General features: G+C 39.5%; 1 protein-coding gene across 1 annotated transcript in view; it reads left to right on the top strand.

The window, feature by feature from the left end:
• Positions 1-14862: 14862 nt before the first annotated feature.
• Positions 14863-26895, top strand: part of GPR39 (G protein-coupled receptor 39) — a 275581-nt gene continuing 263548 nt past the window's right edge. The window contains exon 1 of the mRNA XM_036743004.1: positions 14863-16019. Coding sequence (XP_036598899.1) covers positions 15167-16019 — 853 coding nt within the window. The 5' untranslated portion in view covers positions 14863-15166. The remainder of the gene's footprint in view (positions 16020-26895) is intronic.

Raw genomic sequence — 26895 nt, 5'->3', positions numbered from 1 at the left:
CCCCCAAAGAGGGACATATCTGTCTCATATGCTGAATAGTATATTTTTTAGGCAGAAAAAAAAGTCAACACAGTTGATCAATGCTTAAAAAAACTCTGCAAACATGCAATGTATAATACCTGTGCATCTCCCCCCTCCATGAAGTGTAGGTTGGAGGTGTCTTCTCAAATTTTTTCATTCAAATCCCACTTGATGTTCATAATTTTGTTCCATTTACTTTTGATTTTTTGGTGTCATTGTTCTTTTCATTTGTATCATTGTAGTTACTGTGTATGTTCTTGGCTCCACTTACTTCACTCTACATCTGTTTATATCGATCTTTCTATGCGTCTCTGTATTCATCACACACACCATTTCTTACAGCACGGTATATTCCATTACATTCATATACCACGATTTATTTAGCCATTTCCCAATTGATGGGCGTCTACTTTGTTTCTAATTCTTACCTATCACTATAATAAATAATAATAATATAATAAATAAATGCTGTAGAGTCTATATCAGATTGCATGCTATCTTGGGGGGAGGAGAGGGAGAGAGAGAGAATTTGGAACTCAAAAACTTGTGGAACTGAGTGTTGTAAACTAAAAATAAAAAAATAAATAAATGCTATAAATATTTTGGAGCATATTTGGACTTTTTACTTATTGATTGCTTCCTTGGAGTATAAACCCAGTAATGGAGTCTCTTGTTCAAAGGTTATGGACATTTTAGTCACTTTATTTGCATAATTCCAAATTGCTTTCCAAAATAGTTGTAACATTTCACAGCTTCACTAACAATGCATTAATGTGCCCATCTTTCCTTAACCTCTTCAAAATTTGACTATTAACATTTTTGCCATTTTAGCCACTTTTCAGGGTGTGATGTAAAACAGTTATTTTGATTCACACTGTTCTTGTTGTTGTTTATCTTTAAGCCTTATTAATTTATTTTTAGTTTTCAACATTCACTTCCACAAGATTTTGAGTTCCAAATTTTCTCCCTATCTCTCCCCTCTCCCCTACCCCAAGATGGCGTGCATTCTGATTAGCCCGTCTTCCAGTCTGCCCTCCCTTCTATCTTACCCCCATTCTCTTATCCCCCAATGTTTATTATTATACAGAAATATTGTTGATTTTTGAGGATTTACTTTGTAGCCTTCAAATGTGCTGAGGTTATTAACTATCGCAATATCTTTGTTGCTTCTTTGGGATTTTCAAAGTAAACCATCATATTATCAGCAAACAGGGATAGTTTGATCTCCCCTTGGTCTACCTTTATTCCTTTGGTTCCCTTCTCTTGTCATACTGCTGTTGCCAGCATTTCTAGATCCATATCAAATAATAGAGAGGAGATTGGCCATCCTTGTTTCACTCCCATATTTTCTGGAGCAGGTTCTACTGTATCACCATTGCCTATGATGCTTGATTTTGGTTTTTGATTGATGCTTTTTAGTATATTCAAAAAATCTCTCTATGCCTATACTTTGTAGGGTATTTAGCATTAAAAGTGTTATGCTTTGTCAAAGGCTTTTTTTCCATCCATTGAGATGATCATGTGGTTTTGGATGTATTGGTTTTTAATATAATTAATTATATTGTTTGTTTTCCAAATGTTGAACCTCCTTACATCCCTAGTATAAATAACATTTGATCATAATAAATGATTTCTTGGATTATTCACTGTAGTCTGTTAAGATTTTGTTTAAAATTTTTTAGTCAATGTTCATGCATTATATTGGCCTATAATTTTCTTTCCAGGTATTATCTTTTTCTGGTTTAGATATTAGGACTATATTTGTCTCATAAAAGGATTCTGGTAGGGTTCTTTCTTTCTCAGTTTTTGAGGATAATTTGTGAAGCATGGCTATTAGCTGTTGTTTAAACGTTGGGTAGAATTTTCCTGTGAATCCATCAGGTTCAGGAGTTTTTTCCTTTGGTAGTTACTTTGCAGCTAGATCTGTTTCCTTTTCTGGAAATGGGTCATTTAGGCTCTCTATCTGGTCTTTTGATAGTTTGGGTATTTTGTATTTTTGAAGATATTCCTTTATTTCTTTTGTGTTCTTGTTCTGTTAACATATAACTCTTTATATGAGGCTCTGGTTATTCTTTTTGTTTCTTCTGGTTTTACTGTGATTTCACCTTTCTTATTTGCTATTTTGTTGATTAATTTTCTGCTCTCTTTAACCAGATTAGCTAAGGGCTAACCAATTTTATTTATATTTTCAAAGAAAGTTTTATTTGTCATTTCTTTGATCTTATTTCCAATTTATCTATTTCCCCTCCATTTTTAGTATCTCCTCTTTTCTGCTTATTTTAGGATTCATTATTTGTTGATTTTCTAATTTTTAAATGTATATCCAGTTCATTAGTCTCCTCTTTTTCTATTTTGCTAATGTATGATTGTAATGATATGATTTCCCCCCAAGAACTGCTTTAGCTGTGTTCCAGAAATTTTCATATGTTGTTTCATTATTATCATTTTCTTTTACATAGTTATTAATTAATTTTATGATTTGTTCTTTGATGCACTGATTATTTAAAATTTCACTGTTAAGTCTCCATTAAGGTCTGCATCTTTTGTTTGTAGTCCCTGAACCAATTTTATTTGTTTGCAATATCTCTGTGTCCTCATACATGGGTTTTGGGGTTTTATAATTATTTTTGGTAAAAGTTTTATGTGGTGCTGTGAAACATGAATGTTCCTTTGGTGTCCCATTTAGAAAATTTCATACATCTTTTAATTCTAGTTTCTCCAGCAATTTGTTCAGTTTCATTTTTTCCCTTTTGTTTATATTACCATTAGATTTAACCAAAACCCATAGAGAGATATTAAAGTCTTTTGTCACTATTGTGTTACTATGTCTTCTTGAAGCTCTAATGTTTCTTTTATGAATTTGGTTGCTAAGGCATTTGGAGTGCTTATTACTGATATTGGTTTGTTGTCTATGGTTCCTTTCAGCATAATAGTTTCTTTGTTTATCTCTTTTTATTTTTTGAATGTGTTTTTGCTTTGATAGCATGATGAAATCTCCTCATTTGGATTGGTAAATTTTCCCCTCATCCACTCAGTTTTATTATTGTGTATGTTTTTGTTTTAAAAATTTGTTTCTGGTAAGCAACAGATCATAAAATTTTGTGTGTATTTTTTAAAAATCCGGTCTGTCACTCTTTTTCATTTTATTGGATTGTTTAATCCATTCATATTTAAAGTTTTGAGTATAGGTTTATATTTTCCTCCATCTGTCTCTAAAAGTGTTTTTTTATTCAAGTTTTTTTTCCTCTTCTGCTATAAATACAAGACTTTGTTCCTCCAATTACTTTACTTTAATCTTTTTTATGGTGGCCCTTTTTTCATTGGCTCTCTTCCCTTCCCCAAAACCCTTCTTTGTGTTTGTTACCCTTTAGGATTTTATTTGTTCTCTTCTTCTTTATCTGGTTATATATTTCTTCCCCCTCTTTTTTCATCTCAGTCAAGTAGATTTCTTCTTTCCTCTCTTTCAACTAGTCCTATTTATTAGTTTTTTAAATTTCATTTTTGTGACCCTTTTCACAAAGGATTTCTCTCACTCTCTTCATTATCCATTTTTTCTCTTTCTGTTTACTCTAGACCACCATTGTCTGATTCATGAGCCCTATAAACATCTAGTTTCCCTCATTTCTCTGTATTCCTCATGTAATTAAAACTTCCAAGATAATCTTCCTAGGCTCTGCCCTCTAGGCACTTTCTGCCACTGTCTTATAGGGATTACCCTATGGATTCTCCTTTTCCATTTTGCCTCACTCTTACAACAATGCAAATCATTGCAGGCATTAGAGTGGGGTTGTCCTTATGGGAGGCCACCTCTCTGATCTATACCCTTTCTTGTTGACCTTTTTTCCCCTCTAAATTTACCTGAAAATATCCTCCCTGTGTCCATGCTATCCTCTTCCTCCTCCAGGTTCCAGATGCCCCCAGTGGTTCCAACTCCCCACCTCCCAGGATAAGTAGACTTTTTGGAACCAAATCCCCCAGCCCCCTTCTAGTGTAAGATCCTCATCTTCCTTAACCCACAGGAGCATTCATCAGTGGAGCCCCCTCCCACCTCCAAAGTAAATTCTCCTTCCTTTCTCCCCCATTTGTAATCTTCCTCCCTCCTTACCCACTTTCCAGTAGACTCTTCTGTTTGGGGACCACAGAAGTCACCTTGCCTTCATTCTTAGCCCTTGATTTGACCCCAGTGCATCACTCACATCTCTCTATCCCACTACTCTCTTCTCCCCTTTTTCATGCTGTAATATGGTCCCACAAAAGAAGCATTCACTTGTAGGTAGATTGCCAAGTTCTATCTATAATGCGCTCTGTCCACCCTCTTACTGTTACCTCTGTCAGATTTCTGCCTTCATTCTTGTCTCCTTGTGTACCTTTAGAAAGAAGTCTGTTATTGGTTGTTCTGTTGTCACCCTATTGCTATTACTGTCTGCATTTATTCATTCCTCCTAAAGTTCTGTAGTTTGGGTATTTGAGAAGAAATTAATCCCTTCAGTTCTGGTTTTTTTTATAAAATGTTTGAAACTCTGCTTTATTATTGAATGTCCATCTTCTGTCCTGTATGGTTAAGCTCAGATTTGCAAGGTAGGTCACCCTGGACTACATCCTGAGCTTTACTGCTCTTTGAACATGTTATTCCGTTCCCTCCTCCTTTTTTCTAGTGAGTGCAGAATAGTCTTGCATTATTCCAATGTCATTTCCTTTGTATTCAAAAATCTTTATTCTGATGGCTTGCAGAAATTCTTGATTTTAAATTGAGTTGTTAAATTTAACTACTCTCTATCTTGGAGTTTGCAGCCTTGATTTTTTTTTCCTTGAGGTGATGTGTGAATTCTTTCAATTGGAGTTTCATTTTTTTATGCTCAGAAGTTCTGGGCAGTTTGCTTTTATTATTTCCTTCATTATGTTTTGAGGTATGTTGTTCTGCCATGTTCCTCTAGGAGATCTATGATCCTTAGGTGAACTATACACATCCTGTCTTCAAGATCAGAATTTTTTTTTTTGCATAGTGAGTATATTTTCTTTTATATTGTTCTGTTTTTCTTCTCTTCTTCTAGATTGTCTTTCATTTTGGTGTATTAGCATATTTACTCTATTGTTCTCTCTTTTGTTTCTATAGTGCAACTTGCCATTGCAGATTCAAGTTTTTTTACTCTGCTCATTAGTTTTGCTATGCAGGTCATAAATTCTGCTCTCATAATTTCCATTTCTCCATTAAACCACCTAGGAAGAATGTGTTGTGGTTCCATGTTCTTCACAAATTCCACGTGGTCTTCTGTCCCATGAAATTTTGGATCATTTTCCTTCATTTTACAGTACCTATTCTTAGATCCCTGAACGTATTCACTAGATCTGGAGGCCACACTTCCTCTGTTTTTCCTGTTGACTTATCTGTTCATATTCAAGGTCTTTGAGATTTCTTTTTCCTGAAATCTTTGGTACTTTTAGTCTTTTTCCCCCTTTACTTTCCTAATCACTCCCTTCCTGACTCCCTTCCTTCTGGGGTTTCTGTGAAAGTTAAATCTCAAAGGATCTTAGCCTCCTCCCACACTGGACAATTCATGATTCACAAGCTAACGTCTTTGCTTCAATTGACTTTTCTGTGGTCAGAACCAGCCTTAGCTGGTTTTTGTGTTCTTTCCCTCAGACTTGGTGGATTGCTACACAAGTTCCCACATTCATGGTTTCTAGTCCTGGTGACCTGTCCCATTCCATCTGTTCCTTAGTTCTCTGGCCTGGCAGCAGTGGTTCAGAGTTTTGTAGCACTAGAGTTTCTAGGTTGCAGTCTTTTACTTTTCAAGGACTGTGACTAAGTTTTCTGGTTGAGGCCTGAGCAAACTTCTGCAGCCTGGAGTTAGGGTCTCTATGGCACTGGAAAGAAGGTGGAGAGTATAGGGTGCAGGGGTGAGTTTGGATGTAAGCCTGTGTCATGTCCTTGGTTCTGCTAGTATGACCTTGAAGCAAGTATGACCTTGAAGATTTTTAGAAAATTTCTTTTGGATTCTGAAATGGAAACAGCTGAAGTTGCTTTATCTTTGGCACATAATTTCTCTTTTGGAGAGGACTGAGAGGTTGTGGGGATTAGAGAAAACTTCTAGTCAGCTATCTTGTTGCTTACATGACCCAGCTACAGGGAACAATTTCAGGACAAAGTAGAGGAGTTACGTGGACTGTGTAGAAACAAGAAAAAAGGATGATTTTCTAGTAACCCTGAGTCTTTTCATCTGTTTTGGAGGCTCACTCAATATAATACTGTACATATGGAGGTCTGTATATGTCTTTAGGACATGGATTTCATCAGAAGGATATGTTTTTTGACCCTCAAGTAAAACTGTCCTTCCTTATTTTGCAGGTATGTTAGAGAAGGAGAATCCCGGACAGCATAATAAATCTAAAAAATGTTATAGATCCTTGGGAAGCAGAGGCCTGCCAGAAGAGGGAAAGGGAAATGTCTTGACTATTCATGGATTAGATGTGAATCATTTGTCAGGTTAAAAAAACCTATTCTGTATTCATATTATGTTAGCCTGAATACTTGCATAGGAGCTAGGATCCTTTGTCTTTCTGTAGTGGTCAGCTAAACATGTGCCTAATTTTCCTGATATTCCCAGGGAAATTCTGGTTGGGAGCATGACCCACTTGAGAAGCCTCCTACTTTTAACCTGGTTCATGTAGTTTCAGAATTTCTGTTCTGGCCAAGTATATTCAAGTTGCTACAGCCATCAAGATCCCTTTGAATTTCTGGAGGTCCCTAAGACAGACTCTGCAGACTCACAAAAATTCATAGTTTTCGTGGGAACATGGGATAGTTTCAAAGTCAGAAGGGACTTTTGAGAAGATCTAGTACATTAGTTTCTATACAACTGCAGAAACTGACATCTACAGAGATTAAGTGACTTGTCAAAGGTAACACTGTATAGTGGGTAGCAGAGCTAAGATTTGAATTCAGGCTCCAAAACCAGTACTCTTTTCCACTAGACTATGAGGAATTTTGCCAACTTATTGAGCACTCTAGTTATTCACATTAGGGCACTATTTAGAAAATGCTGCAAAATATAGTTTCAAATTTTGTTTAACATTTAAAAATATTTTAGTTAACCATAGATATAATTTGCATTAGGTGTTTTTAAAATTTTGTTCCTATATACATTCTTATGTCCTTTGTGTTCCTGAAGAATAGAGTATTATACTTAAGATACCCAGTAAATGTTGGTTCTCTGACTGACTGACTGATAAATGGATTTTAAGTTCCAAAGAGGCAGATAGAATATTTGTCAGGGAGTCAGAAGGCTTGGTTTCTTGTTTTGCCTTCTGCATTTAACGATTTTTGTCCTTTTGTTTTCAAAGAGGACCATGGCATCAGGGAAATGATGACATAACTTGCAGTTGACTTTGATTTGAGTGAGGGAGGGCTGTGCAAGGCCACCAGCCTCACTTTCTCCTCCAGAGCCATCTGGGTGCAGTGACCAGATATTCACCAGGGTGACTGGAGATGGCCCAGGATGCAATGGGAGACCCTGGCCCTTTCAGGCTCAGGCCTTTTCATGTACTCACTTAGAGGAATGTAATGCCCATTCAGTGAATAGGCCTCTTTAAGAAGTGAGTCAAGAGATGCCCCCCCACCCCGGTCTATTTATTTATTTATTAATTATTTTTAGTTTTCAGCATTGATTTTCACAAGAGTTTGAATTACAAATTTTCTCCCCATTTCTACCCTCCCCCCCACTCCAAGATGGCATATATTCTGGTTGCCCCATTCCCCAGCCAGTCCTCCCTTCTGTCACCCAACTCCCCCTCATCCCCTTTTCCCTTACTTTCTTGTAGGGCAAGATAGATTTCTATGCCCCATTGCCTGTATATCTTATTTCCTAATTGCATGCAAAAACTTGGGGTTTTTTTGAACAACTGTTTTTGAAACTTTGAGTTCCAAATGCTCTCCCCTCTTCCCTCCCTACCCACCCTCCCTAAGGAGGCAAACAACTCCACATAGGCCACATGCATATCATTATGTAAAACCCTTCCACAATACTCATGTTATGAAACACTAACTATATTTTGCTCCTTCCTATCCTATCACCCTTTATTCAAATTTCTCCCTTGACCCTGTCCCTTTTTGAAAGTGTTTGTTTTTGATTACCTCCTCTCCCTATCTTCCCTTCCTCCTATCATCCCTCCTTTTTTATATCCTTCCTCTTTCTTTCCTGTGGGGTAAGATACCCAGTTGGGTGTGTATGTTATTCTCTCCTCAGGTCAATTGCAATGAGAGCAAGATTCACTCATTCCCCCTCACCTGCCCGCTCTTCCCTTCCTACAGAACTGCTTTTTCTTGCCACTTTTATATGAGATAATTTACCCCATTCTATCTCTCCCTTTCTCCCTCTCTCAATATATTCCTCTCACCCCTTAATTTTATTTTATTTTTTTAGATCTCATCCCTTCATATCAACTCACCATGTGCCCCCTGTCTCTCTATTTATGTATATCCCCTTCAGCTACCCTAATACTGAGGTCTCATGAATTATACACATCATCTTTCCATGTAGGAATGTCAACAAAAGAGTTCCACTTTAGTAAGTCCCTTATGATTTCTCTTTCTTGTTTACCTTTTCATGCTTCTCTTGATTCTTGTGTTTGAAAGTCAAATTTTCTATTCAGCTCTGGTCTTTTCACTGAGAAAGCTTGAAAGTCCTCTATTTTATTGAAAATCCATATTTTGGCTTGAAGCATTATATTCAGTTTTGCTGAGTAGGTGATTCTTGGTTTTAATCCTAGCTCCACTGACCTCCAGAATATCACATTCCAAGCCCTTCGATCCCTTAATGTAGAAGCTGTGTTTCCACAATACTCAAATTGTTTCTTTCTGGCTGCTTGTAGTATTTTCTTCTTGATCTGGGAGCTCTGAAATTTGGTGACAATATTCCTAGGAGTTTTCTTTTGGGGTTCTTTTTCAGGGGGCAATCTGTGGATTCTTTCAATTTCTATTTTACCCTCTGGCTCTAGAATATCAGGACAGTTCTCCTTGATAATTTCTTGAAAGATGATATCTAGGCTCTTTTTTTGATCATGGTTTCCAGGTAGTCCAATAATTTTTAAATTCTCTCTCCTGGATCTATTTTCCAGGTCAGTGGTTTTTCCAATGAGACATTGTCTTCCACTTTTTCATTCCTTTGGTTCTGTTTTTATAATATCTTGATTTCTCATCAAGTCACTAACTTCCACTTGCTCCAATCTAATTTTTAAGGTAGTATTTTCTTCAGTGGTCTTTTGTACCTCTTTTTCCATTTGGTTAATTCTGCTTTTCAAGGCATTCTTCTCCTCATTGGCTTTTTGGAGCTCTTTTGCCACTTGAGTTAGTCTATTTTTTAAGGTATTATTTTCTTCACTATTTTTTTGCGTCTCCTTTAGCCAGTCCTTGACTTGTTTTTCATGATTTTCTTGCATCACTCTCATTTGTCTTCCCAATTTTTCCTCTACTTCTTTAACTTGCTTTTCCAAATCCTTTTTCAGCTCTTCCATGTCCTGAGACCAGTTCATGTTTTCCTTGGAGGCTTTTGATGTAGGCTCTTTGACTTTGTTGACTTCTTCTGGCTGTATGTTTTGGTCTTCTTTGTCACCAAAGAAAGATTCCAAAGTCTGAGTCTGAATCTGAGTTCATTTTCACTGCCTGGCCATATTCCCAGCCAAGTACTTGACCCTTGAGTTTTTTGTCAGGGTATGACTGCTTGTAGAGTATAGAGTACTTTGTCCCAAGCTTGAGGGCCTGTGCTGTTGTTTTCAGAGGTACACAGTAAGTCTGCCTCACCAGTGCTCCTGCTCCCCCAAGAACCACCAACCCAGAGCAGACTCAGATCTAAGCTGGCTCTGCACTCCTGCTCAGATCCCTCACTTAATTCCTCCCACCAGGTGGGCCTGGGGCAGGAAGCAACTGCAGCTGTAGTTCTGTAGCTGCACCACCTCCGCTGCCCCCAGGGCAGTGGCTGAACCAGAAACTCCTTTCACTCTGTTTCTGCAGCAGCTTTTCCCATTAACCTTCTCTATTGTCTTTGGTGTTTGTGGGTTGAGAAGTCTGGTAACTGCCACAGCTCACTGATTCAGAGCACTAGGGCCTATTCCACCTGGCTCCTGGTCCAGTTGGTTCGTGTGGCCCATGCTGGGCTCTGCTCTGTTCTGCTCCCAGCACCTTACCCCGCGACCATCCAGGCTGTCTTGGGTTGGAGCCCTGCTTCCCTCTGGTATTTCATGGGTTCTGCAGTTCTAGAATTTGTTCAGAGCCATTTTTATAGGTGTTTGGAGGGACCTGAGTGGGAGCACATGCAAGTCCCTGCTTTCCAGCCACCATCTTGGCTCCGCCCCCAGGATGGCCCTTTTAATTAGAAAAAAAGGGGAAAAAAATCAAGGTGGGAGGGGAAGACGCTCAGGGTTGCTGTTCCAAAGAGAAACAGTTATCATAGACGTTCACTCTAAGCCAGGAGGGCCCAAAATACAGCCTTAAGTGAAGTTTGGGCAGGGAACTATTCTGGTACAATCAAAGTCAATTGCAAGTCATGTCATCATTTCCCTGATGCCATGATCCTCTTTGAAAATGAAGGACAAACACAACCTGTGAGTAGACCGAGCTGCCTGAATGAGGACCCAGCTAGCTGGGTAACTCAGGTTGTCCTCTCCCTCTCCCTCTCCCTCTCCCTCTGCCTCTCCCTCTCGCTCTCCTCAGGTAAATTTTGGCCAGAAGTTTCCCACTTAATTGGGGGTTTGCTGGCTAGATCTTCCTTCCTTCCTTCCTTCCTTCCTTCCTTCCTTCCTTCCTTCCTTCCTTCCTTCCTTCCTTCCTTCCTTCCTTTCTTCCTTCCTTCTTTCCTTCCTTCCCCCTTTCCCCCCTTCCCCCCTTCCTTCCTACCTTCCTTCCTTCCTTCCTTCCACCCTTCCCCCCTTCCTCCCTTTCTTCCTTCCTTCCTCCTTTAACAATGAGAATAATAATGATGACAACTCACCTTTCTATAGTGCTCGAAAGTTTACAATGGCGCTTTACTCACCTGACCTTATGAAAATGTGAGCACTAACCTTATGCTGGTGTGAGTGCTATTCCCCCATTTTATAATGGAGGAAAATGAAGTTTGGAGAGATTAAGTGACTTGTCTAGTCACTAGTCACTGGACTCTAGGGTCTCACAGCTACTGCCACAGTGGAGATTTCAAATTTAACTCTTTCCTGTATAACTTTCATCAAGCTACTTTTGCCTCCATAGGCCTCAGCTTCCTCATATACATTCTAAGGTCTTCTTTTTGAAATGTTATTGCCAAATTTGTAGAGTACATAAGTGAATGGTCTCTGCCTTGGAGTTGCCTCAAAGATGGTTGAGGCCAAAGGGGTCCTAGAATATACTTTGCCTGTATCTTCATTTTTTTTTTATAAAAGATGTCACTAGTCAATTATAGAACACTACCAACAATGTCTGCTGCTTGCCATATGCCATTTGAGTCTGTTATCAGCAGCTAAGGAGGAGTTCACCAGTTCATAAATGGCTTGGGGAATTCAAAAGAGTGGGTGGAGATTCCATCCTTCTGGACTCTTTACTGTAAAGCAGTGAGTTTTAATTGGATTGATTCTCACTATTCCGTCATGCAGTTGTAATCTTTGTTCACACTTTGGGAAAATAAAATTAGGTGAAAGGAATTGGACAATAATAGAAATCCTGTCTGAGCAGAACAAATTGGAATTAATAACAAGTGTGGCCTGGAATGTGAGCAGCATGGGTGGGAGGGAAGTGGAGTGAATATAGCTATGATTTCAAGAAAACTGGTAACTATGCCTCCTTTTGGACACTCCCTGCCAAATTCAAATTTTCAAACATTTATTAAGATTTCTATTATAGAGTGCTCTGATAGATGCTGGGAGAAATCTGTGATTTAGATAAGACAACAACTCTCTCCTGACAGAACTTTCATTCCAGTGGGAGGTCAGGTTATGACAACTATCTAAATAACTGTTGTTCAGAATAGTTCATGGTAGATGCATGGGAGGTAAAAGTAAAGTGAATTCTGAGGTAGTAAAAGCCACTAATAATGAAGGTGAGATAATGCCCAAAGGGCTATAAAACTCTGCATACCCTTTGAATTGGCAATACTGCTATTAGATCTGTATCCCAAAGAGATCAAAGAAAAAGGAAATGGACCAATATTTACAAAAAAAAAATGTATAGCGTCTCTTTTTGTGGTGGAAAAGAATTGGAAATTGAGGGAATGCTCATCAGCTGGGGAATGGCTGAACAAAATGTGGTATATTACGAACTCAAACATGAAATAGTAAAAGAATATTCATTAAATATTAGAAGAACCAGAGCAGGGTCTTCACTATGCTGGATGAATCTTCTATAGAAGATTTATAGAACACATAGAAAAGAAATGCACAGCACAAGAAGGTATGGCTCAGTCACAAATCTACCCAAATGAAGGGAGCATTGGTTTCTATAAAAGCCTGGGTCTACTGGAGTAAGTACGACTCTAGTGATTCAAACATCTAATTAAGTTCATCATCCCATATAGTCAACAATCAATGAACAGTTTGTTTTTTCCTTCTATCAGCCAGTGGATCAACTGGCAAAGTATCATCTATTGAGAGTCCACTGTATTCAAGGCACTGGAGGCAGGATCAGAAGGAGGGAGAAAAATGGTTCCCGGTCTCAGTTGGTTATAACCTAATGGAGATGACATGAGAAACACATGAAAATATTAAAAACATATACATATATACGTATATACATATATGTATATGTATGTGTATATCTACACACATATGTAATATACACATATTTATTTATAAAACAAATTATAGGTGAATTTATCAATATACATAACTAACAATCCTGTGAGGTAGGTGCTATTATCTTCATTTTACAGATGAGAAAACTGAGTCAAACAAAGTTTAAATGACTTGCCTAATGTCATATAGCTAGGAAGTGTGGGTTGTATTTGAACTCAGGTCTTCCTGACTCCAGGCCTGGCACTTTATTCACCGAACCACCTAGCAGTGGATCCTTTTCTATGTCTGTATCTGTCTTCTCTTAGCTGGACCTGTGATTGAATTGTTAGGCAGCTTCAGAGAGGAACTTCCTTTATTAATAGAGAACAGTGCTGTAGCTTTTAGCCTGAAAGAGTTGCCTACCCAGGCATGGTGGGACACACCTGTAATCCCTGCTCCCACGGAGGATGAAACTGGTGGATCTCCTGAGCTTGAGAGTTCTGATCTGCCAGTAGACTGTGCCAATCAGGTGTTGGTACTGTTTAACTTTAATAAGGTGAAGGAGGGGAATGGGAGATGACTACCTGCCCAAGTCTGAAACAGTGCAGGTTAAAACTTCTGCTGATCAGTAGAGAGTTCTGCTGTTAGTTCAGTGTAATGTTTTCCAGTTGGCCCTTGCCAGTCTATCCGGGGTGAGATGTGGTGACATAGTGTTAAAAAAGTAAAAGAGTTGTATATGTGAGTGTGGCTATTAAAGCTTCAAATTGCACTAAGCCTTTTGGGACACCATATACGTGCATCTCTGTGTATATGAATATATCTGCATACATACATACATATATGTGTATGCTAGAATTATTGGGTTAGTGGAAATCTGGATGATTTTCCTGGAGGGGGTGAGTTTTGAGTGAGGTTTAAAGTATTAAAGGTCTCATGAAAAAGGAAATGCCCATTCCTGTTTAAGTTTTTCTTCAGTTCTTGAAATTTTTGGGCCATTCCTCACCTTTTATAAAACAAACTTTCTCTTAAAAACAACTGATGTAGAACGAGTTAGTGTCTCCTTTATAATGACTCTCCCTGGCCAGCTGAAGACAATATTGGTTCATTCTCCCTGTGTGAATTGTCACAACTCTGTTCAGGAGAGCTTATTTCCAGGCTTCCAGTTTGTGGATAGATTGTAAGACCCTCATCCATATACATGCCTCCAATTAAAAGTTTCCTGCAGCTACCAGGAGAGCTGTCTGTGCTATGGAGTGAGACTGAAAAGGGAAAAGTGGCATTCCACTGCATGCCCTCATGGGAGGATCGAGCTCTGGGAAGCCCTGCTCTGACTGGTGTTAGGGCTTTGGTGAAAAAGACAAGGCTTTAAGGGGATCCCATTAGCCTGGTTTGGGCCCTGCTCTGACCCTCTGAGACAGTTGCTCAAGGGACTGAGTCCAAGTATTTATTTAAAAACAAAACAAATGCCCCAAATGCATGATAGCAGAGGATTTATTAAACTTGCCTGCTTCTTCAGGGCTCTGGCCGATTGGAGAGAGAGGAGCCAAGACAACTGCAGAGGCTGCAGCCAGAACATACAGCCCAAGGAATTCCAACTCTCGCCTAACACCTAGGATTGGACTAGGGTGTGGTGGAAATGTGTGTGTGTGTGTGTGCCAACGCCTATATTTGTGTAGAGTTCAAAAAGGAGAGGGAGGGCAGTTAACAATCTCCAGATCAGGCCTTGGATTCAAAGTCAAAGGAAAAAGGTCACCAAATCCTCCTCGGCTTCTGCTCTTCTCCCTACCCCTAACACTTTCCCAGGCTTCAGTGCCTGGGGGTAGGGGGGAAGGGAAGAAAGGAGAGGTTTCAGCCACACCTCACCCAGTGCAAGGAGAGCAAGGATCTGATTTCAGGGAGGGTGGTTCAGTTGCCAGGAACCAAGTCATGTCCACAAAACTGAGTGTACATTGTGTTTGATCCAGCACTTTATCAATGATTAACAACAGTTGTCCCCCTCCTTCTCTGCTCCAGGGAAAGAGAGAAAACTAACTGGATTGGGGTGAGCAGAGGCGGAGTTAGTCCACAGGCAAGAGAGGCGGAGACATTCACCCACTGCTGGGGCTGAGTAGCTCTCTCAACTAACCGAACAGGTAGAAAAAGTTCTCTTTCCATTTTCTCTTTCACCGTGATCCATGCACTCCCAAAGCCTTGGCTATCATGTTTCTTCTCATGGCTCTTCTGGGTTGAAATTCTTCAGGAAATTTTCAGCTGAGGGCAGTCAGCAGGTGAATTAATTTAAGGTGAAAATTTCATTGGGATACCTGCACTACCAACTCTGCTGAGCTAGGAGGAAAGAGATCTAGGGGCCTGCTCTTGGAGGGAAGAAGGTCTGGTTTTGCCAGGGAGCGGATCAGGAACCAAGCTTTCTCTGCTCATGGCTTCCAGGATAAACTCAGCCGCTGACTGCTCCCACGTGATTGACCACAGCCATGTCCGAGAATTTGAAGTAGCCATCTGGATCAAGATCACTCTCATCCTCGTCTTCTCGATCATCTTTGTGATGGGTATCCTCGGGAACAGCGTCACCATTCGTGTCACTCAGGTGCTTCAGAAGAAAGGCTACCTGCAGAAGGCTGTCGCAGACCATATGATAAGCTTGGCCTGCTCTGACATCTTGGTCTTCCTCTTAGGCATGCCAATGGAGTTCTACATTGTGATCTGGAACCCTCTGACTACAAGTAACAATAACTGGTCCTGTAAGCTGCACACTTTTCTCTTTGAAGCCTGCAGCTATGCCACACTCCTCCACATACTGACTCTCAGTTTTGAGCGCTATCTGGCTATCTGCCACCCCTTCAAGTACAAGGCAGTCTCAGGGCCCCTTCAGGTAAGGCTTCTGATCTGCTTTGTCTGGGTTACCTCCGCTCTGGTGGCACTACCCCTCCTTTTTGCCATGGGCCTTGAGTACCCTCTGGTCCAGGTGCCCAACCACCGTGGCCTCCTTTGCAATCATTCTTGGACACGAGCCCTTGAACACCCTGAGGCCTCCAACATGTCCATTTGTACCAGTCTCTCCAGCCAGTGGACAGTTTTCCAGTCCAGCATCTTCAGTGCCTTCATCATCTACTTTGTGGTCTTGCTCTTGGTGGCCTTCATGTGCCGAAACATGATGCGAGCGCTAATGAAAGGGAAGAAGGGCACACTGGCAGTGGAAGGGCAGTCTCAGATGAGGAAGACAGAGAGTGAGGAGAGCAAAGTAGCCAGGAAGCAGACCATCATCTTCCTAGGTGAGTCCGTGTCCCAGAAGGCAGCCAGGCAGGCATGCACCTGCTTCCTGACTTGGAGTTTCAGCCCTAAATTTGGGAGTTCAATGGAAAAAGCAGCATCAAGTATTTTAAGTCTAGTAGCAACTCCTTTGCATAAAAATGGATTTGACCTTATTTTGGCAAGTTCAGAAGCAAGAGTAGGAATTTACCCGATTCTTTTGATTCCTCCCCTTTCACCCCTCCTTGGCTGTGTGAGGAACCTTGGGTTACATATATGGTCAGATGCATCACTGTGTTAGCTGGTTTTGCTTAATTGTTTTTCTTTGTTATAAAGGAGGATTTTAATTTTTTTGGGGGGGGGGCATATATATATATACAGGGTATGTCCCAAAAGTCTTAGTGCAGTTGTAAGGTTAAATAGCTGATGACTGCGCTGAGACTTTGGGAGATACACACACATCTATATGTGTATATGCGTATATATTTATAAGGTGAAAATTGCATTGGGATATCTGCACTACAAGTTCTGCTGAGCTAGGAGGAAAGAGATTTATGGGGCCTGCTCTCTATATATAAACATACACATATGTATATATCCAGAACTAACTGTTGTAAAAGCAAAAGGTATCAATACAACTTTTTTTTCCCTTGGAAGAGGTAGCAAGAGGTAGTAGACAGAGAGTTGCTCTTGAGCCAGGGAGATTTAGGTTCACATTCTGACATATTCTGGCTATATTTCTTTGGCAAATCTCTTGAATTCTCAGAGAATGCCCAGGCAACTCTGTAAGACTGCAAATTTCAGGCCAGTTGTTAATTGTCGTTGATAGAGGTAGTGTCACCATGAGGGAGTTCCCTAGACAGATGACATCACGGTCTGGAACAAAAAAATTAAAAATGCTGGGCTAGGAATCAGGAGATCTAACTTCTCTTGAAGCACCACCACAGACTTATGTGTGGGAAGAATGGTTTTAAATGTGTAACTTCTCCTGGTCTCAATTTTTCTATATGTAAACTAGTACTAAGTCTATCTGTTGTATATACCTCAAAAGGATCTAGTGAAGATCGCATGAGAAAATCGATGCAAAGATGCTTTGTGGCAAAGGGCTATGTAAATACAAGAGTCTCCGGATGTCATTGTAGCACTATATTTCAGTAAAACGTAAGCTTCCGGGGGCAGGGACTATTTTCAGTTCTGTATTGGTATCTGCAGTGACTAACCCAGTAGGAGCTTAATAAATGCTTATTGAATTGAATTATGAAGCCCCTCCTTTGCCTTGGAGTCTGTTTTCTTGCATAATTTCTTTTGGTTCTCACTTTTTCTCCTGGATCAGAGAACTACCTGGATCAGGCATATTCTAGGGGGCTGTTTCCCTGCCACCAGCTGCTCTCTCCGCCACCATCTGGAGCTTTCTTCAGAAGGCTGTAGAGCTCTGATACGCCTTCCCTGGGTACTGCTTGGGTGACACAGTGGTCTGTCTGCTTCCTTATCATAGCCTCTAAATGCAGCAGTGATCTTTTGTTGAGCAGAACCAGAAGGACTGCACAGATTGCTAGAACTTTTTTTTTGTTTTCAATCCCTGCAAATATCAAATTAAGAGAAGATGAGAGTCTTTTGTTTTCCAAATTCTGTAATTATTCATTTGCACTTAAGGGCCTTCTTTCTTTGGAAACATAGGCTCTCCATGTACAATATACTATGGAAATCATAGTACAGAGAAAAGTGCAGGCCAATGCCCTTCAGGATTTTAATGGAGGTTTATTAGAATCTTAGGATCTTTGATCTATGGGCCAGAGGTCATCTAGTCCAACTCTCTCATTTTACAGAGGTGGAACTTGGGACCCAAAGAGGTTAAGTGACACGTCCAAGGTCACATAGATAATAAGTAGATGTGGGATTGGAACCTAGGTCCTCTGACTCCAAATGCATCATTCTTCCCACTATACCATGCTATCCCTGAAATCAGCAGGAGCTGAAAGGACCTTTAGGGAGCATTGACTCCAGCTTTTGTTGTTGTCGTTTTTCAGTGGTGTCCAATCTTTGTGACCCCATTTGGGCTTTTCTTGGTAAAGATATTGGAGTGGTTTGTCATTCCCTTCTCCAGCTCATTTTTATAGATGAGGAAACTAAGGCAAACAGGGTTAATGACTTACCCAGGTCACACAGCTACTAAGTGTCTGAGGCCAGATTTGAACTAAGAGGATGAGTCTTCCAGACTCCAGGCACAGCACTCTACCTGCCCCAGAACTTCAGCTAGTTTCCTCATTTAAAACAAATGAAGGTCCCAAGGTACAGAACAGAGAAGCAAGTGGCCTAGCTTTACACAAGTTCAGGATAGAGTCCTACTTGGAACTAGGTCTCCTGACTCCCACTGTAGGGATCTTTGTGTAGGGGAGGAGAAGGAAGCTTTTTCAGGAAAGTTTTTTTTAATGGAGTAATGGTCAGAATGTAGTAACAGGATTGAGAGAGATGTAGTTAGGTTTCCTGTTTTCTTTTGCTGGAAGAAATCCAAGAATCAAGTCTTAGAACTAGAAGGTTAGACTTGGGAGGAAATCTTGTGTGTCTAAGGTACCTGACTTGTTGATGACTGAATTTTCATCTGGTAGGATGTCATTCCTTTAATTTAAAAGATGATGAGAAGAGAGCTGGAAGGAATCCGCAAGGCCATCTAGTCCAAGCCCTTCCTTTTACAGATTAGGAAGGGAAGGCCCAGAGAGGTTAGGAGACATAGTGGACATCAGAAGTAGGGTTTGAGTCCTGCCCCTCTGACCCCAGAATCAGTGCTCTTTCCACCCTAACACACTGTCCCTTGTTGAGGTTCAAATCCCACTTTCCCCCTAATCCCCAGAGAATAACACTTTAAGTAAGCATTTTAAGAATAATTTGTCCAAGAATACTTTAGGTCTTCTAATATGCAGATGACCCCATTAATTCTGATCTGGGATTGTGATATCCTTTAGGAAAAAGGGGGAGGGGATTATGAAATTTCCTAACCAGAGGAAATAAAGTTTATTTTTATACTGAAAAAGTGCTGCAAGAAAAATTTGTGATGTATAACATAACTTCATATTTAATATTTAGAGGGAAAATTATCCCTATCTTAAATTAACATGTTCTTATGCAGTTTCTTTTCATTCTCTGGGGAATACTAGGATTCCAAATATGGGAAATACTGCTTTAAGCTGTTTCTAATCATTAATTTTTTCATATGAATGGAGATCAAATTGTGGGGAGAATAGGTCTTCATAGGTCATAGGATTAAAGCTAGAAGGACCTGGAAGGACCATTGGGTCCAATTTCTTCATTTACAACTTCAGAAACTAAGACTCACTGAGATTAAGTGACTTTCTCAAGGTCACACAGATAGAAAGTGATGGAACCATGATATGAACTCAGCCCCTTTGACTGTATCTCCAGTCTTCTTTCCCTTGAACCACACTCATTTTCTAAAGTATGAAGGCTGAGGTTGGGAGTAGTGAGTAGGGAACAGGCAGGAAAGGGTCGAGGCTCACAATTTTGACTAGGGCTGCCATAGGGCAGCCTATGGACTTCCAGGGCCTATAGAATTATTGGAGGGAGTCAGGGTATCCACATGTACACTAAACACTGACATTTTTTAGTTTAGCTGCAATATGATTTGTATTGCCATTATTATTATTTATATTATATAAATAAACCACCTTTTAGTAGGCTGAATAAGCACATGTATTTTGTACATACCTGTATTTTTATTTTAAAATGGTATATTGATACTGGTAATTAATAAATAAATTCATGTAAAATGTATTATTGAATTCATGACAACTTTTTGGCACCATGTATTTCTCAGTAAATAGTACTAGTTCATCTACTATCACATGGAGGAGGGGCCTATGAAACTCCTGGATGTTCAGAATGGACCTTCATATTCAAGGTTGGGAACTACTGGCCCAGGGCTCCTTACTGAAAAGCCTATAGAAATAATTGAGAATAGTTTCTCTTTAATTTTTGACTAAGGATTATATTCTAGGGGTCTGTGTGTCTGTTGTTGTTGTTGTGTTTGTCCTACATTCTCCAAGAGAACCATGACATCAGGGAAATGATGACATGACTTGCAGTTGACTTTGATTTGAGTGAGAGAGGGCTGTGTAAGATCACCAGCCTCACTGTCTCCTCCAGAGCCATCTGGGGTCTGGTGGCCTGATATTCACACCGGGAGGACTGGAGATGGCCCAGGATACAAAAGGGAGAATCTGGCCCTTTCAGGCTAAGTTCTTTTCAGGTTCTCACTTTGAGTGAGATAATTCCCATTCAGTGAATAGGCCTCTTTAAGAAGTTAATCAAGGGAAGGCCCCTTTAATCAAAAACTCAAAAAAAAAATCAAACTGGGAGGGGGAGACCCTCAGGGTTCCTGCCCAAAAGAGAAATAGTTACTATTTAGTATTTACATTTACTCTGTGCTAGGAGGGCAGGGACCTAATGTCAAATATGTGAGCTCCAAGGTGAGTTGGGTTTAAGCGGTCTATATGTCTAGTCTTCTAACGGAGTCCTCACCCCTCAATAATGATGTTGCCTTGAGGCAAAAAAAAAATCCCGAAGTGCCTAGACTAGAATCATAGAACCTACAAAGCAAAGTCAGTTACCTTAGAGATCATTTGGTCTAACTTGCTTTGTTCAGCCTTCATGTCTGTCCTCTTCTCTTCGCCAATAGAGACTATTGATGGTAATCAGTTTCTTTACATGAGATTCTTTGAGGTATAAGAGGCTGATATTTAGTATATGCCCTCTGCAGCTAGCTTTCCAAAGGAGTTTGCTAGATTCCCGCCACCGTGTTGTATTTCAAATAGCTTTTAAAAATATGATTCTCACTAATTAACTTGAGTTAGGAAATAAATTAATGAAGTGAAAAGAAAGAAACCATGCCCCACATCCATCAGATTAATACAGTGCCATTTACTTTGTGGGTTTCATAAAAATGATGCTTTAGGGGCATTTTTAACCCAGAACAAATGAACATATAAATTGTTTACAAATTGCTGAATTTAATGTGGTAACTTAGTTGTCTTTTTAGTATTTCACTTAACAGATGGAGTAAATTAAAACAAATATTTGCTCATTTCAAACATATTTTGCATTTAATGTGAAATGTAAATGACGACACGGAGCAAGATGTCTTTGAAGCTCTCTTCAGGCAATAAGAAAACAATTAAAGATTTTCTTTCTCAGGCTGTAAAAAAAAGCATGATTTCTGCATAAAAATGAAATTCATAAATCTATGCATGATGAGGAAGCCCATGCTGAAAATATTAATTTTTCTTCTTGTGTCTTTCACGGCTGTACCTCTGTATAGTTGAGTTCTGAACTGGAGAATAATGAAAACAAATTGAAAACTGGGAGGCAGTGAGACCAGAGTAAGAGTAGTTACTGTGGCTCCTTAGGATCTCTCAAGCAATTTGCAGGAGATAATGCAAAAGTGCAGACTCCTGGAAGTATAAGTGCTTCTGCTTGTCTATTGTCAGCAATCTCTGTGAGAATCAATAACAGGCTCACTCTGCTGTTTGGAAAGTTTTCCTAAGTTTGCCTAATAAAGGCCAATGACAGTTTTTCCATCAGCAAGGGATTGCATAACTGGATTGTAATTCCCTGCCCTTATGTTGGGGAAGCAACAATTGCCTTGAATATTTGTAATGGGAATGTGGAGGCTAAGCGACTTGGACCTTATTTTATTTTTAAATTTAAATGATGCCTTTTGCTTTTGAAATCACCACTGACATTTCCTAATATCCTTCTTCATGCCTCTTTCTTTCAACAACAATGTTACTTGCAGCTACTGTGGAGGTGTAAGGCCAATAACACCAGCACACAGGAGGGCTGCTAGTGAAGGTTCTTTGATCTGCTTTTCTAAAGGAAAGCAACTTTAAGGGGCTAACGATCTTACTTTAAGTAAATGTACATATATCATTCACTTCGTTCAGCGAGGAAAATAGGCACCCTGAACTTCAGAGCAAATACAAATGGAAATTACAAACAGAGAAAGCGCAAATCAACAGAGGGCTTCTAACTGTCTGATCATAGCAATGCATACATAGTTTCCAGAGGGAGGAGTACCAACATCTGGGTTTTCAAAGCTTCCTTGTCGTAAAATACAGTTCAGGAAAACCAACAGAAAGAGTCACAGCATTTAATAGAGTGTATGACATCTGGCATCTGTAGTCCACCTATCACCACCAAAAGGAGGGGATGTGGGTTTCATCATCTGTCCTCTGGAAGCAGCGTTGCTCATTGCCTTTAATGTGAGTTCAGCAGCCGAATAGTGTTGTTTTGATTTACCTTATTTTAGGTATTGTGGTATTTTGTTCTGGTTCTACTTTCTTTGCTCTGGGTGAGCTCATACAAATCTTCTCATGTTCCTCTGAATTCATTCCTCATATTTGTGGTTTCTTATGGTATGGGAAATTTTCATTCTATTTGTATATGATAATTTTTTTTAATCATTCTACTTTCCAGGTTTTTTTTGGCTGCCATAAAATATGTTTCTGTGAATATCTTGGGTATATATGGGACCTCATGTATTTATGGCTTTGACCTAAGTGCTTAGTAGTCAGGTCACTGAGTCAGAGTATGAAAAATTTAGTGACTTTTCTCTTATAATTCTAAGTTTGTCAGAATAGTTAGACAAGAGGTGGGGAACCTGCAGCCTCAAGGCCATATGTGGCCCTCTAAGTCCTCAAGTGTGGCCCTTTCACTGAATCCAAATGAAAGGGTCACACTAGAAGACTTTGAGGGCCACATGTGGCCTCAAGGCTGCAGGTTCCCCACCCCTGACCAGTTCCAATACTAGCTTCTGCTTTTTGTTAAACTCTTCCACAACTTTGTAAGTTATGAGTTTAGGCTTGCTTTATATGGGACTGGAATTTCTACACCTTGGTATGGTGGACTTCCAGAGTCTTCAGTGGGAGTATTTTCACTATAAAAATATGTAGGTATGCACAGCTACAAGAGTCAGACTTTGCTGATTCATGTGGGTTGGAGACAGTCACACTATAGTAGCTAAATACAGGGTGTCCCAAAGGTCCTAAGGTAGATTTAAGCTTATTAAAGCTATAAAACTACATTAAGACTTTTGGGACACCCTGTATTTGAAAGGAAATGCAGTTTTGTTGCTTTTAAGACCACATGGTAACTAGAACTAGGTGTACCAAATCCTCTAATTAGATAAGAAGTATTTGTAATGAGATATCAATTGTAGGGCAGTAGCTACATTTAAAATGTTTGAAGGCGCTTAAAATATTCTTGAGTGCTTTAAATACTGGCTCTCCCTACACACACACTTGTTGACATACTCATTTACTTGTCAAACACTTTCTTTACCCTTGATGAGAAAGAAACTTATCATTAGAGTATAAATTTACATCTCGAAGGGATCATAGAGATTATTGAGTCCACAACACTCACATTTTATAGATGAGGAAACTGAGGCCCAGAAAAGGTCAGTGATTTACCAAAGGTTGCAGAGCTAGTTAGTGTCTGAGTCAATTTTTGAACCCAGGTCTATCCTGACTCCAAGTCTAGTGGTCCGCCCATTATTACTCCAGGCTCCCTTTCTCTAGCAATAACTGATAGAATCACATTAAATTCCAAATGAGTTGGATCTGAATAAATTTACCATTCCCGTATGCATGTTTTTTCCTCAAATGTGGAGATATTCAAGAAACTGTGTATCTTGACCCAAGTTATCCAGATTATCACCTTCATCTCCCTAACCCCTTAGAATTCTGTCTATTCAAGTAAGTAATCCATCTTGCTCTTTCAGTATTTCATGTTTACTTTTCTAGGAGTCATTTCTCAGTCATAAATTGCTTGCTTCCTTTGATCAAAGTGGCAGACAAATGTAATAATACTGCTTTTGTTTGTAATCAACCTGTCTCTAGGATTTCATTTCTCTGCAGGAGCAATACATATCTCTCTTGGAAGGGACAATTTGAAGCCCAATCTCCCATTCATTAGCAAACCTGTCCTTCTAGCTTAGTTTGGTTGATACTTTGCCTTGTGAATGCTACCTGTCACAAAAGAATAAGGCAGGAGAGCCATAAGAACAATTTTTTTTAAAAAGGCAGAATAAATCTTCATTTGTTTCTCTCTCTTTACCTATATCCAATAATTTACTAAGTCCTGTCAACTGTGTGACCTTGGGCAGGTCATTTAACCTCAGGATCTCCATTTCTCTCATCTATCAAATAAGGTCAGTGGACTAAATGATCTGTAATGTCTCTTCCAGATCTAGATATAGTGATCCTGTAATTCTCCATTGGCTATATCTCTTGCATTGGTCCCCTCCTCTCTATTCATATAGTCACCACCCCGATTTATTCCCTCATTTCTACTAAGTTGGATTATTGGGACAATCTCTTTGCCTTGTCTCTCTGCACTTAGTCTCTCCCTTTCTTTCTTTTTTTTTTTTTTAGAAAAGTGAATGTTTATTAATAATGTTAATAATATTAGCTCATATCACTTTAAGATTTGCAAAGCACTTTACATATGTTATGTCATTTTATTTATTTTTTGGTATTTTGAAAATTATTTATTTTTAATTTATTTTTTTTTAATTTTGAGTTCAAAAATTCCCTCCCATCCCTCCATTACCCACTGAGAAGGCAAGCAATACGATATCAGTTATACATTTAAAATAATTCAAAACATATTTGCATATTAGTCACTTTTTTTTTATAAATTTCTTTATTTATTTTTAGTTTACCACACACGGTTCTACATAGTCTTGAGTTCCAGTTTTTCTCCCCTCCCTCCCAGTCTCTCCCTTTCAATCTCTCTTTCACACAGCTTGTCCTTGTCCTTCTCTTTAGCCTCCATGAATTTACACATATCCAGTAAAAGCATATATAATCTAATACTATAAAGGGCCCAGCCCTTTCACTTCATAAAAGAGGAAATCATGGCTCAGAGTGGTGAAATAGGTTGCCCAAGGTAGTTGTTAGCCAGAAAGGCTCTAAAATCCAGGACTTTGGACTCTTGGGCTAGTGTTCTTTTTACTATAACCTCCTTCCCTGCATACTTTGATCTAATGAAATCATTTTCTTTCTTCAAGAACCAGGATATTGTGCCGCATGAAATTTCCCCTCATACCAACAAGATAAAAGTGATTTCTACCTTTTCATCTTTCTTATAAAAACTCTGTTAGGTCTGGAGCCTCTCCTTTCCCCTTTAAGGTTCCATTTGTCCTCAAATCAATAGTTATTTGAGCATGTCTTGTTACCCCATTGGATGAAAAGCTCCTCAAGAACAAGGACTTTGTTGTTTTTCATGTCTGTGTTCCCAAACTCAGTACAGCATCTTTCATACACTTGGTGTTTAGTAAGTTGAATTTTCTAGTATAAAGCCTGTGATCTAGTGGAAATAAAACTAAACGAAGTTAGAAGATGTGGGTCTAGTTTCAGCTGTGCCAATAACTCACTCTGTTATTTTGGACAAGTTACTTAACCTATAGGTGGCAGCATTTGTAGATGGGAAAGGTATCTTGGAGATCATCTAGTTCAACTCCCTCATTTAAAAGATGGAGAAAGCTGAAACCCAAAGTGGTTAAGTGACTTGTCCAAGGTCACAAAGACAGTAAGTAAAAGAGACAGGATTCAAACCTATGTCCTCTGACTCCAAATCTAGAGCTCTTTCCATAACTTTACACTACCTCAGAGCCTCTGTGTCTTCATGGGTATATTACAAAAATAACTGTCCATCATGTAAAGATACACACAGTATTACTGTATGGATCAAATGACAAAACATATGAGAAATTACCTCCAAAAATTTGTTACTCTACATATGGGAAGGATTTAAAAATATTGAAACACTAATTTTCCAACACATAGGCTTGCCATTTTTATATGAGATCTTCTCTGAAGCCTTATGAAGACTTCTCTGCACTGCCCCCCGCCCCCCGAAAGTGAGTGCTCAGAGGAGGCTGTGTGGAAGGAGCAAAAGATATGGAGTCAGAGGACATGGGCTCTCCTACTCACTACCTGTATTACCATTGGCAGGTCACTTTGGCTCTCTGGCATCGATTTCCTCATCTATATAATAATAGATGATCTTTAAGGTCCTTTATAAGACTAATTCTATCCATTAACAGTTGTCAGTATCATCTAGTTTATTTACTTTATTTTTAAAGACTGGGACTCCCTATCTCACCCAGAATGGAAGTACAGGGGCTATTCACAGGCCCAGTCCCAGTCTGATCAGCTTTGACTTGCTCTATTTCTGACCTGGTGCAGTTCACCCCTTCTTAGGCAGCCTGGTATTGCTCCATTTTGGGGCAGGAGTGATTTGGAGAGGGCTTATCGCATTAGTGCTAAATTTAATGTGAACCTAATTAGCCTACTGCAGCTCAGAACTCCTGAGCTCAAAAGAGGTACCACACTCAGTTTCTATGGCGGCTGGGATTACAGGCATGTGCTCCGATACTCTGCCAGTATCATAGTTCAGCAGTGGACTTTTGTCTTATTGTTATTGTGTGTCTGGCTTACAACTTTCTTAGCTTGGATGCAAGCTTTATAGGGTTTGAGACATATCTTGTGCTTCTTCTGTATCCTTTATCTGCCCACAACGCTTTGCACAGAGGAGGTACTCAATAAATGCTTGTTGATTAAGAGGTATTCAATCTCAAATCAGCCTATTTGGATAATTTTTAGAAAAGACTAAGGAGAGCAGGAGATTTGCCGTGCTCACGGTTTCTAGGAAACCACCTATATGATTTGTTACAACAGCCCTCTCTTTTTTTCCAATGCTGATCAGGGACTTTAGAATAATGATAATTATAACAATTACTGAAAATCTACTTTCAGATTTGTGAAGCAGTTATCCTCCAGCGATGCTGTAAGGGAGGAAAGATAAGCGGTAGTATTCTCTTTT

The sequence above is a fragment of the Trichosurus vulpecula genome, chromosome 2 (genome assembly GCF_011100635.1).
Source record: "Trichosurus vulpecula isolate mTriVul1 chromosome 2, mTriVul1.pri, whole genome shotgun sequence".
Lineage (NCBI taxonomy): Eukaryota > Metazoa > Chordata > Mammalia > Diprotodontia > Phalangeridae > Trichosurus > Trichosurus vulpecula.
This window is presented reverse-complemented; position numbering and strand designations above follow the sequence as displayed.